Source organism: Ranitomeya variabilis, chromosome 4 (genome assembly GCF_051348905.1).
Source record: "Ranitomeya variabilis isolate aRanVar5 chromosome 4, aRanVar5.hap1, whole genome shotgun sequence".
In the NCBI taxonomy this organism is placed as follows: domain Eukaryota; kingdom Metazoa; phylum Chordata; class Amphibia; order Anura; family Dendrobatidae; genus Ranitomeya; species Ranitomeya variabilis.
In genome coordinates this window covers 53,085,559-53,098,905 of record NC_135235.1, presented here as the reverse complement: position 1 = coordinate 53,098,905, position 13,347 = coordinate 53,085,559, and the positions used below count along the sequence as shown (strand labels likewise).

The following is a 13,347-nucleotide window of genomic DNA, read 5'->3' as shown; positions in this document are numbered from 1 at the left end:
CTTTACTGTACAAGCAGTGAGACTATGGGTTCTTTACTGTACAAGCAATGAGACTATGGGTTCTTTACTGTACAAGCAATGAGACTATGGGTTCTTTACTGTACAAGCAATGAGACTATGGGTTCTTTACTGTACAAGCAGTGAGACTATGGGTTCTTTACTGTACAAGCAGTGAGACTATGGGTCATTTACTGTAACAGCAGTGAGACTATGGGTTATTTACTGTAACAGCAGTGAGATTATGGAACTGTATGCCACATGATGTTGTCATGGTCAATTCACTAAACAAGCTTAAGGAGGCTTGGTCACCTTTCGTGATAAATGTAATATTACAGGTTATGGGTACTAGATTCTCTAATGGTGCGTTGATCCAGGGAACTAGTCTGATTGCAGTATGTGGAGTGGAATGGAATTTTTCCCCTTACAAGGGGGAAATAGCATCTGCCTCCTGGGGTTTTTGCCTTCCTTGATTAATACAGAATAGTGTCTACTTACAACCTTAAAACCATGGAACGTTTGTGAGTAACGAATATTCTGTTGCCCAGTGAATCTCGCTTGTGGTTGGAGCGACCTGTGGAGACAGCCTTGATGCTCAGCATGGCGGGCGTACGTTCCCTGATGCTGAACCAGTGGCATACACCGCCAGAGCACAATGCCAAAAGACTGTCCTTCCTTTCAGAATGTAAGTGATCGTATAGATAGCCACCTCTTCCACTATATACAGTATGTATGATTCTGTTGCTGTTAATGTTACTTATTTACTTTGCCAGATCTCCTTGCTCTTGGCAAAACAACAGGACAAACAGTACATAGCCAGCGAAAACTAGGGAGCAGCACAGACGTGAAAGTGAGGGGTACGTATAGCCTCTGCGGGTCAGGAATATTGAATTACCCACTATCTGTTTAAAACAATGGGTGGGTTTTTCATTACTGATTATCTTTAAAGGGGTTGATCACTACTAGGGCAGCCCCTTCCTAAACTAAACGCTTGGCCCCAATAAAATAGTAAAGCCTATACTTGCCTCCTGTGCCGGCTCCTTTTCCACGGTGTCTCCGCTCCCAGGCTGTGATGCGGTGGAATGACACGTGAGGCCTGGTGCCCAATCAGAGCTGGCGTCGCTGTCTCCGCTTTCGGACAAATTGAACATGAAGAGGAAGTCCGGGCTGCAGCTGATCTCTGACTTCCTCTTCTTGTTCAGTTTGTCCGTAGGCGGAGACAGTGACGGCAGTGCTGATTGGGCGCCGGTCATCAATGGTGTCACAACACCAAATAACAGCCCCGGGGAGAGCGAGTTCCGACACCGCTCGAATGGCGCCGACATGGGGGTGAGTGTAGGCTTTATTATTTTATCAGGGATGAACATTTAAGAAGGGGCTGTCCTAGGAGTGGACAACTCCTTTAAGATGCCAGCGCACACCGAGTTTTCCAAGTCAAAGAGAAAGCAGTCTTTTTTCTGAAGCTGCTTTTGCCTCCTGTTTTGCCTCTTTCTTTGCTCTGCGCTTTCAAGTGTAAAGAGCAGTCGGCTTCCAAACAAAGCCGGCCAAAGAATGAACGTGTTACTTCTTGACCCACTTTAATGTTTCTGAACCCTGAAGCGGTTAAAAGAAGCAACAAAAGACCAGGTGCTTTTTTGCAGCGTTTTTTCAGACGGATTCCAGGCGGAATCAACCTGGAAAAGATGTTGTGTGGAAATAACCTTAGGGTACACCCACACAAGACTTCACTGCTGTGGGAATGTTGTCATTTTTTATGAAGCACGTAGACACTCAGTAAATAAATATGTCAACCAATCACAGTATAGAAATCAGCGCTGCATTTTTAATGCTTTTTTACAGTCCTCATTCATCAGCATCATCTACTTGAGCTCTCACTGGATTTTATAGGCAACAAGGCCCACCAGTGTTAAAGGGAATCTGTCACCAGGTTTTTGCTACCTCATCCGAGAGCAGCATGATGAAAAGAGACCCTGATTCCAATGATGTATCACTTAGTTTACTGTGTGCAGCAGTTGTGACAGAGCTCTTAGATGTAGCATTTAACAGAGCTCAGAAAGCTGCCTCCGCCCACACCGGGCTCTGAATGTACATTGTCTATAAACAGTGAGCTGCTTATCACAGGAGGGGGCGTGGTCAGACTAGCAGTCATAAGACCTAGTCCGTCGGTGATAATATCCTGATGATAAAAACTTCATTGTAAATAAACAACTGCACACAGCCTCATAAGTAACACATCTCTGAATTCAGTGTTTTAACCCCTACCTCATGTTGTCCTCAGATTACATAACAAAAACTTGTTGACGGATTCCCTTTAATAAATGAAGACTACACAAATAAGATCTGTGTTGCCCATATCACCCAATCAGTGCTCAGCTTTCATGCCATAAACAGCTATGGATAAATGAAAGCCTCACTGTAATTGTTCTCTCTGGCCATCGGGGGCAGTGTTTGTGTTTCAGTAAATGATCTCCTGTATTGTAACTTTTTCTATTGTAGAAGACGTCTCTGTGGACACACACGAAGAAGCTGCGCACAGCCCCAGAGACTCAAGACTTCTTTCTGAAGACCCATCGCCTTGCAGCTATGTATTGTACGGCCTGCCCAACATGGTTGTGATGTGAGGTCCTTCACCCAGAAATATATTGTGTTGGGGTCGGAGGTCCTTACTTTTGTGAATGAACATTCTATGTGATAATTCCACGCGCCCAGGGCTGCTCCGAACCCCTGCTGTTCTTACCCAATAATTTAATATTCACTTAGCACATTTGCTTTTATTTATAGCAGTGTACTAAATTCAGCATGGGAAAAAAAACAAATAAATTAATCTGGAATATAAATTGTTTTTGCAGCTTCAGTTCCATGTATGGGATATAAGGGAAGCAGAATGCCGTGTTCTGCCTCTTTTTATCTGTTAGAAGAAATGTTGACCACAAACTGCACAGTGTGTGTATTCAGGGGAAAATGGATAATATCATCATTACATAATATCCACAGTCATTAATTCACAAGCACGTGAAGTTAACCCTTTCATGTATTCTGGTACGAACATCAGATGTAAGCCGTATATTACAAAATATATAAGTAGAGACCGGCAATCATCAATAACATGTATTTGTACATAAATAGAGCCAGGTTACCATGCCCCACAAGTTTCAGTCCTGCTTAGCCATCATCATTGGTAGTGCCCTCTTGTCTCCCTGCTGGCCGCTTGACCACGTTTCGCGTGACAGCTTTTTCAAAAGCTCGTTCTTAAGATGGTTGGCAATAATAAGGGGTTGGACCCCCAGCAACCAGTAATTAATTCTTTGTCCTATGGATAGGAGTGAACCTATTATCTTGGTAAAACCCCTTTAAAGAAGACCTGTCATTTGCTATTAATATGTAATTGTTAGATCTGGTTTGAACGCTGCTGTTCTCCTGAATCCATCGTCGCTGTTTTTTTGTTCCTGCGCCTCTCCATCCCTGAGATATGGCCCCATCTTCCCTGTATGTAAATCAAGCCTTGGTAACCTAGTGGGTGTGGTCTTCATGAACACGCCCACAGAGAACAGTCAATGACTGCACGCCCCTTTGGCTAAAATAAATAAATTTATAGGGAAGAATGGGGCATATCTCAGTAAAGGATAGGCGCAGGAACAAAAGAAAAACATCGCCAGACTCAGGAGAACAGCGGTATTTACGACAGATACATATTCATGGCAAGTGACAGGTCCTCTTTGAAGGGGTTGTACCAAGATCAAAAAACTCTTTAAAAATCCTCGACTGGCTATGATATTGTAAATACACACTAATTGTGTGTTCACTGAATTCCTACATACCCACACTTCCATTTACATGGGCAACCAACTAATTTGAATGCCCGGTGGGTAAGGCTGGTTTGTTACATCTGACGTTCTAGGTCCAACTAAGGACCACAATGTCGATGCCGGCAGCGGGTCTCCTGGAATGTGTGACGCTGATGAATTTGAGATCAGCGGCCGGTCCATACATCACTTCTTACATCTGACGTTCTAGGTCCAACTAGGGACCACAATGTCCGCACAGGCTACCTGTCTCCTGGAATGTGTGACGCTGATGAATTCTAGATCGGGGCCGGTCTATACATCACAGTCCGCACACAGACCTTGAAACACTGAGATGGGAATGCAGCCTAAAACAATATTTGTTCTGCACCAGCTGCATTTTTCCCCTGGGGCCACAGCTTATCTCTGGGGGCCGGTTTCAGAGGCCAGATTCATGGCATTTATCGGATCACCAGTTGCTTTAAAGCAGTTTTCACGGAGAGTCAACTCATTTAGGAAAATCATCCACACACTTTAATTAGTTTGCAAAGTATCTTACATGTGACGACCTTCTAAAAGAAAACATTGTGTCCGAGTGCAAAGTTCAATCTGTTAATCTGTTCTCGCCGTTGGTTGAGTCCTTACCGCCATCTCTCTGCCATCCAATCTCTTGATCAGAAGCCAAGAAAAGGTTCTGCTACTCCATCCTCCCGCACTGTCATTTCCACTTTATAACCTCAATACATTTAGGAGATTTTATAGTGTTTAATCTCCGCTAAGTCCAGACCTCTGACTGCCCCTCTGATGTTGGCCACACATGACACAGATAAGCCACGCTCGCTCTGTCTGTTGTTTTAGCCGTCTCAGAATATTTTACAAATCGTGTTGTCATTATTCAGCTTTTACAGAAAAAATGATTTGTTTTGAGGTCAAGACAGTAACGTCCCATTAATGTTTTATTCTATCCTTGCCAGAAAACAACTCTCATCATGTACAGTGTTATAAGCTGGTCATAATATCTTCAAAGACAACGTGAACTGAAGGCCCCGATTCATTAAGGTGTTTACTCCAAAATTCTGGCATAAAACACCTTAGGTCACACCTTAAGTCGCAAATTTTACTCACAATGAGAAGTTATGCAAATGTTTTTGCGACTTTTGCATTTTTACACCAGTCTTGGCCATGGCTGAGCCCACTCGTCTGATTCATCAAAACTTACCCCACCTTGGCAGGGTACATTTTGCCAGTAGTGTACTCCAATCCCAGACTGCAGTGCCATTTCTGGCAGAGTCACACGGCTCTTATAAGATGTGCAGAATTCATTAAGCGGAGTGCGTCTCTTAATGACTTAGGTTCATTTTACTCCACCACGTCCCATCATTAAGACTGACGTGCTGGGCCTGTGAGTTTGATACTCAGCACACAGCAGGGCACCAATGTCTCTACATTGCGTCTGCTGTGTGGAGCCTCACTCCCCACCCTGCACAAACCAAACAGCGCATCGGGCAAATGAGGGATAGGTAAATAGGGTTTTATTTTTTCTATTTAAATGCCAGTAGTTTTGGGGGCATCATACTTAGTGGTGGACTATAGGGTCCATCATACTGAGTGAGGGTCTGTGAGCGCCACAATACTTACTGAGGGGCTGTAGAGGCCATCATAATGTGTGGGGACCATTATCCTGCATGACATGAGAAGCTATGGGGGCCATCATTCTGAGTGTGAAACTATGGCGGCCATCATACTGAGTGAGAAGTTGTGGGATCCATCATACTGACTGAGGGGCTTTGGAGGCCATCATTCTGTGTGGGGACCATCATACTGAGTGAGCAGCAGTGGGGTCCATCATACTGAATGAAAAGCTATGGGGACCATCATCTTGAATGAGAAGCTATGGGGATCATCATCTTGAATGAGAAGCTATGGGGACCATCATACTGAGTAAGAAGTTGTGCGATCCATCATACTGACTGGGAGGGTTATGGGGGCCATCCTACTGAGTGAAGATCTGTGAAGGCCACAATACTGACTGAGGGGCTGTGGAGGCCATAGTACTGTGTGGGGACCATCATACAGAGTGAGAAGCTATTGGACCATTATGCTGAGTGAGAAACTATGGGGGCCATCATGCTGAGTGAGAAGTGGGATCCATCATACTCACTGGGAGGGTTAAGGGGACCATCCTACTGAGTGAGAGTCTGTGAAGGCCACAATACTGACTGAGGGGCTGTGGAGGCCATCATACTGTGTCGGTACAATCATACAGATTGGGACGCTATGGGGTCCATCATACTGACTGGGAAGGTTATGGGCCTTCATACTAAGGGGGAGGCTATAGGGGCCATCATACGTAGTGGTGGACTTTAAAAATATTGCATTATTGTCATCTAATATTATTATTTATTATTATAGCGCCATTTATTCCATGGCGCTTTACATGTGAGGAGGGGTGTACATAATAAAAACAAGTACAATAATCTTGAACAATACAAGTCACAACTGGTACAGGAGGAGAGAGGACCCTGCCCACGAGGGCTCACAATCTACAAGGGATGGGTGAGGATACAGTAGGTGAGGGTAGAGCTGGTCGTGCAGAGGTTTGGTCAATCGGTGGTTACTGCAGGTTGTAGGCTTGTTGGAAGAGGTGGGTCTTCAGGTTCTTTTTGAAGGTTTCGATGGTAGGCGAGAGTCTGATGTGTTGTGGTAGAGAGTTCCAGAGTAGGGCGGATGCACGAGAGAAATCTTGTATGCGATTGTGGGAAGAGGAGATAAGAGGGGAGTAGAGAAGGAGATCTTGTGAGGATCGGAGGTTGCGTGCAGGAAAGTACCGGGAGATGAGGTCACAGATGTATGGAGGAGACAGGTTGTGGATGGCCTTGTATGTCATGGTTAGGCTTTTGTACTGGAGTCTCTGGGTAATGGGGAGCCAGTGCAGGGATTGACAGAGGGGAGAGGCCGGGGAATAGCGGGGGGACAGGTGGATTAGTCGGGCAGCAGAGTTTAGAATAGATTGGAGGGGTGCGAGAGTGTTAGAGGGGAGGCCACAGAGCAGGAGGTTACAGTAGTCGAGGCGGGAGATGATGAGGGCATGGACTAGGGTTTTTGCAGATTCTTGGTTTAGGAATGTACGGATCAGTGAAATATGTTTGAGTTGGAGGCGGCAGGAAGTGGAAAGGGCTTGGATATGTGGTTTGAAGGAGAGATCAGTGTCAAGGATTACCCCAAGACAGCGAGCTTGTGGGACTGGGGAGAGTGGGCAGCCGTTGACTGTAATGGATAGGTTCATTGGGGGGTCGTGTGAGATGGGGGAAAGATGATGAATTCTGTTTTGTCCATGTTAAGTTTTAGAATGCTAGCGGAGAAGAAGGATGAAATAGCAGATAGACATTGACATATGACTGTTATATTGCTTCCATGTCATCTAATGAAAATTACCAATCTGTGACACTTCAGTCTGGGAATTTCTTGTGAGCCTGGGAAATTTTTCAGTAAGAAAATAAAAAAGGGCACGATACTTAAAAGGGTAGATACATTTAAATCCTAGACTGCATGGTAAGAAACAGCATTGACTGAAATAAAAAAAAACACTGATTGTTTACTAAGATGCCAATACATCCTGAAAAGAGGAGATACAGTAGTTACTCTCAGCCTGGCTCTCAGCCTTACTTGTCAATGAATGTTTGTTATAGAATTTCCCTTAAAAATAAATGTTACAATTATGTAAATCAGTTGTTGAGCCATAAAAAAACCCTCAAAAAACAGTAAAGCATTTTGTAAAATAAAAAAATAAGCATACTAACTTTACCCTGCTGCTTCCGTTTCTAAACTTCCCAGTCCCCTGCCTATGTCTGTACTTTCCTGCATCTGATCAAGTGCCATCTAGCCATGTGTCGCTGCAGTCAATCACTGGTTGGTCGCATCACTAGACGGCACATGATCATTTCCTGGGAAGTATAGAGAATTCAGGTCCTGTATAGCAATGAGACCACTGCAGCCAGTCAATAATTAGAAGTATATTGGGGTAGAGAAACCAGTAGAGGGACAGTGTCAGAACCATAGTGAAAGGAATGAACATAACCCGGTGATGGAGCCGGGACAGGTGAGTAACAAAGTATTTGTTCAGAAAATAGATATGTTGCATAAAACTAATTTCTAAAAATGCAATGTTTTGTAAATTTTCAAAAATGTTAATAAAGATATTTGAAAAAGAAAATGGATATGTGATAAACTTTCTAATCTTCAATTATACTATTGATTCGTGAACAAAATACAGTTACCCTTTAAATCAGCCTCGCTTATGATAATATTGGTCTTTACACTGTTCTTTGTTTCTATTAAGTTGCTCATTGGTCTGCACTCCTCTTTTTTTCCCCGCTGTTCCTTGGTCTCCACTCCTTTTTTTCCCGCTGTTCCTTGATCTCCACTCCTCTTTTTTCCCGCTGTTCCTTGGTCTCCACTCCTCTTTTTTCCCCGCTGTTCCTTGGTCTCCGCTCCTCTTTTTCTCCCCCACTGTTCCTTGGTCTCCACTCCTCTTTTTTTCCCCCGCTGTTCCTCGGTCTCCACTCTTTTTTTGCCCGCTGTTCCTTGGTCTCCACTCCTCTTTTTTTTCCCCACTGTTCCTTGGTCTCCACTCCTCTTTTTTCCCCGCTGTTCATTGGTCTCCACTCCTCTTTTTTTCCCCCACTGTTCCTTGGTCTCCACTCTTTTTTTCCCCACTGTTCCTTGGTCTCCACTCCTCTTTTTTCCCCCACTGTTCCTTGGTCTCCGCTCCTCTTTTTTCCCACTGTTCCTTGGTCTCTACTCTTCTTTTTTTTCCCTGCTGTTTCTTGCTCTCCCTGCAATCTGCATTTGCTCCACAGTCATCAAGAAACTGAATCTCACCTTTAATGCCGGGTCATATACTAACTGCTTCGTCAGCTCACCTGTTAGTTATACTCATGGGATATCGTATTTTGGGATAAGCCCGTCCTATTCCTTATTATATTGGATATGCGAGGCCCCGACAATATTACATTTTTATATCCCATTTAATGGAATTTTGGCTTCTATAAAATATTCAGCGTATTGAAATTACCTAGAATAAAAAGATCATAAGACCAATTTCTGTTTACTTGACGTATATTCAGTCAACGATATAACATTTTCTGCACTTGTTCAGCTTGAACTCCATTGCACGAGAGCAGCTGCTTCAAAGGGACCCAACAGGAACCAGTGCCAGCCACAATTTTTAGATGGAAGGGATTAAACATTTATAGTAAAGACTCGATACATCATAAAGAAGATACAGATTCATGTGTCGCTGTGCGTGTATTACAGATTTTACAATTGGAAATATATAGATATCAGTGAAACCTGGAGTCAATTCTTGTTCCAATTGATATTCCAGGGAGCCCATTTTTCCATTTTTAGGGGCTGTGAGATAATGCCCTTATGCATGATACACCCTATTAACAGGACAAACTTTAGTGCCATGTGACCTAATCTGCCATACCTGAAGAAGGCGTCACTTCCTCTGGGGCCATGGTGAGCCAGAAATTGTCATGTTTTCATGGCAGTAATATTAGAACTCCAAAGTCACCTACCTTTCGTTGGCACAGCCAGTTTAGCAATGGTCACAATGCTTTAGGAGTGGAAAAAAATAAGACGTCTGAACAATAAATAGATTTTTGCAAGAATTGAAAGTCTTTTTAAACCTAAAGTTGTATGTGGTCCTGATAATATCCTGGTAGTGCAAGACATACTGTAATGGTTTAAAAAGTTTAGTGACAGGTAAGCATGACAGGTGATAATATCCATGTCAGGTGATCATGCTCAGGAAATTAGAGGAGTGTTGCACCTCATTTATCTTTATCTATTTTATTACTCCAAATCTTTTCTATAGACAAAGAATAACATTGTAAAATTCATATTACTCACAGACACCACTAGGGGGAGCATAGGAGCTTACTGCATACTATTATATTATTGGGTTCAATGTAAGCTCCCCCTAGTGGTGGCAGTAAGAAGACATCATTTTAAAGTTTGACTCTTGTATGCGAATTTCAATCTCCTTAATAATAATGGAGTTTGAACGGCTGTTATTATTAAAGGCATTGTTCACTTTGTCTATTTTAACAAATGTATTGGAGACACGATTTTGTGCCACTTACTAATATATAAATATTACAGTTCCTTCTCCTGCTTTCCTTAGTGCTGCTTTCTTCACAGATTGCACAGCTCTCTCTTTCTCAAAGTAGCTGCTGAAGGAGGAGCATGTGACCAGTCTCCTCCAATCAACAGCCTTCTCATGTGCAGTGTTTTTCTATTGGAGGAGACTGATGGACAGTTGTGATCACATGATCCTCCATCAGCAGCCATTGTGAGAGCAGGCGTGCTGTGCAATCTTTGAGGAAGGAAGATAACCGGTATTACTTATGTCTCCAAAATGTGCGTTGAAATAAAGTTAAAGTGGACAACCCCTTTAAGGAATCAATTGAAAATAAAATATCTAAAAAATACGACATTCCCTAACTCTTATCACTCGTCTGTGTTGAAGCATATCTGTATCAGAGTCTCTATCCCAGATTCCATCTCACATGCAGACCTAGGGAAACTGGCAGACCCCAGTAGGGCCCATTGGACACTGTTGTTGTCATCCATTGTATGACAGATCTGACAAAGTATTCTCGTTTTTATTATAAATATAAACCAGCACACATTTTTGAAAGGAACATTTGACAAACGCGTCGGTAAAGTTCTTGTTGCTCACATCAAATGTGTGGAGGCAATGAGAGGACAATGGCTGGGATATAAGGGTTGTTGCAAAGATCCAAACCCTGAAAATCTGCAGAAAGTAGAAAATATCTCAGGCTACAAGTCTGCAGTCAATGTATGTGACTACAGACTTGAGAATGCTCACATTGTGCGCACTGCGAGGACTCTACGGTGGTGGCACTGAAAGTGGGCGGTCACATGAAAACACAAGTATGCAATTTGCATACTTCCAGACACATCCCGTCTAGACTTGGTCCCATCTAGTTGGCAGGTGACTGCATGTATGTAAACCAAATACTTGCAGTCATGCACCCGCTGCTCGTAGCACCGGCACTATAGAATCCTCACTGCGCTTGTAGTGAGGATTCACAAGTCTGCAGTCTCATAGAGTGACTGCAGACTAAGGCCGGACAAATAAGCAATGTGAACCTTTTATCTACTGAGGTCTCATCGGCCAGAACATAATGATGCCCGGTCCTCACCACCACTTTTTAAAGTCCATGTATAGAAGTCAAATTTGAAACAAAATACTGATGCAGTCAGAAGAATCTATGATCACTTCTGGGAATATAGAGACGCTTTACCAACAATGATGACGCTTAGTGGGCACCCACCTTCACATAATAGAAACCATGATCACATGTCACTATTGTGTAAGTGCTGTATAACCGTGTGCTCTCCATAGGGTCTGATTCATCTGAAGGAGGCCAGAAGAATGTACTTTTGGCACTTCTTGGGATAGTATTCCTTTTACGTGGTCAGCGCTGCACAGTGGCATAGAAAGGAGTTATACGTTGGGAATTCGCTCCATGATACTTCTCCAGTGTACAATACAAACTGAGTGTAAGACCCAAAAAGTATTAGGTGGGCATAAAGTAGAAGAATGAGAGTATTATTTGGCCACTTTTACAACATTTTACCATAGGTAAAAAAAACAAAACTTGATCCAGCTCTGCCTTAATATGAAGGAGGAAATATCCTTTGAATGAATTTTTCTTTTATTTTCGTGTATTCCTACATTTTTATAATGAAACGCATTCCGACATAGTCATATAAGTCACATATATGAATGTGCATTGACAGTGACAAGTTCCTATAATCCTCTGTCCGTCATTCTTGGTGATGAAGCCGCGTGAAGACATAATGGCACACATCGGTAGTGGACATCAGTCTACATAGGGCAGATTTTGTTTTCTGACATCGGAAGTTGGGCAAATGAGTGGCAGCTGCTCTGCTCTTCTGTCTTCCGGTTGCCATTGTTTGTGGATATGTGCGCTGCTATGGTATGCATTTCACTGCCGTGGTTCGTGCGGTTAAGCATCACCCGCTCTGTAGTTGGGTTATTCGATTCCTTCAGGTCTAAGTCATTGCAGTGAAACATCTGAAGTAGACACCTCCGGAACTGGAAAAACACAAAGTCATAATCATTAGAATATAAGAAACATTATCAACCACAAATTGTATAAAAACTAAAAGCTATGAGCAACACTGACAACTTTTAACTTTTTTTCTGCATTTTTCTCTATTTTGTAACCTTCATTTTGTTGACTACACTTATACCTAACAACTTTTACTGCAAGTATCTGGGAGATATATACATCAGCATTGCACATAGCAAATTTCAGCCATAAACATCTTTCTTCCCAAGCTATACTCCTCCATAACTGTTCCCAGTCACCTCGCGTCCATTTCCCCACTTCCGTGAATCAAAAAAGCCACCCAAAATAGGCAAGAAAGCCACGCTACTTCATCTTAGTGTTTTTGCTGGTAGAGACAGATTACACCTGACAACAGGCAGTACACTGACTGCAAATTAGACAAACTAGAGACTCTCTAGAGTGATTTTTTTTTTTTTAACGTTTTAGTTGGGTTCAGGGAAGACCAGAAGATTTGCCAACTTTTGACAAGTAGGAATTATAGGCAGTGTTGGATTGGGGTGGCAAGGGCCCACCAGCTACATTCATTCTAGGGGCCCACTGTTATGCTGCATGCAATTATTAATGACCTTCATTCACAAATGAACGTATTCCTCTATATAATAATAAACTTGGTAGTTGTTTTTTTTTTTGTCAAAATATAGTGAAAATGTAATGCCCCTTAGCTGAATACCAAATAAACAGTTATATTTTACTTGAGAGTGTCAAAAAGAAACAGTTCTTGAACACTTCAATCACTTGTTTTATTATCAGTGTCCTAGGAGAAATGCCAATCAATGTTACTCTGTTGCTGATCCATGCACAAAGAACGAAGCCTAGATCATAGTTTTCCCTAGAGATTTTCAATAGTTAACAAATACGCATCTAGGCAATAACTGGTTCATTAAAATACTATGCCACAAATAATTGGCATGGGCAAACTGAAACATTACTTATAATTAATTTATTGCTTTTATTGTTGTGTCTTGTCTGTTTAGCAGTACACTGTGCTCTCCCTGGTTTAAAAATAGGGTAAAACCCTAAAAAAAAAATCACATTAGTCCTTTAATTAAAATTCTTCAGTCTACCCATGTCACAGATGGAAAAAATGCAATTTTAGGAGCACGAATCAACAAGTATGTACAAGCGGGTGAAATAAGTATTGAACACATCACCAATTTTCTAATTAAATATATTTCTAAAACAAACATAATATAATATTTTCAGTTCCATCTGACCGGGCCTAGATAATTATATTTGCATCATGAGGATATTCTTCCTTTGTAATCATTTGTATTCTCTTTATAAATATGACATGATGTGACTGTATTTGCTCGGCTGTATGTAAACATATGTGTTTTATCTTTTTTCCTGCTGTTCAATAAACTAATTTTAAAAAA

At 42.2% G+C, this 13,347-nt stretch overlaps 2 protein-coding genes across 3 annotated transcripts in view; one reads left to right on the top strand and one right to left on the bottom strand.

Moving 5' to 3' along the window:
- The window catches only part of CFAP46 (cilia and flagella associated protein 46), a 254,459-nt gene extending 251,625 nt beyond the window's left edge, over positions 1-2,834 (top strand). For both annotated transcript variants that reach the window (XM_077258533.1, XM_077258532.1), the window contains exons 58-60: positions 546-682; positions 771-854; positions 2,494-2,834. In XM_077258533.1, the coding sequence (XP_077114648.1) occupies positions 546-682; positions 771-854; positions 2,494-2,618 (346 nt within the window). In that variant the 3' untranslated portion in view covers positions 2,619-2,834. The remainder of the gene's footprint in view (positions 1-545; positions 683-770; positions 855-2,493) is intronic.
- An 8,434-nt stretch (positions 2,835-11,268) lies between these two features.
- Positions 11,269-13,347, bottom strand: part of LOC143769724 (vertebrate ancient opsin-like) — a 57,927-nt gene continuing 55,848 nt past the window's right edge. Inside the window, exon 5 of the mRNA XM_077258531.1 lies at positions 11,269-11,934. Coding sequence (XP_077114646.1) covers positions 11,704-11,934 — 231 coding nt within the window. The 3' untranslated portion in view covers positions 11,269-11,703. The remainder of the gene's footprint in view (positions 11,935-13,347) is intronic.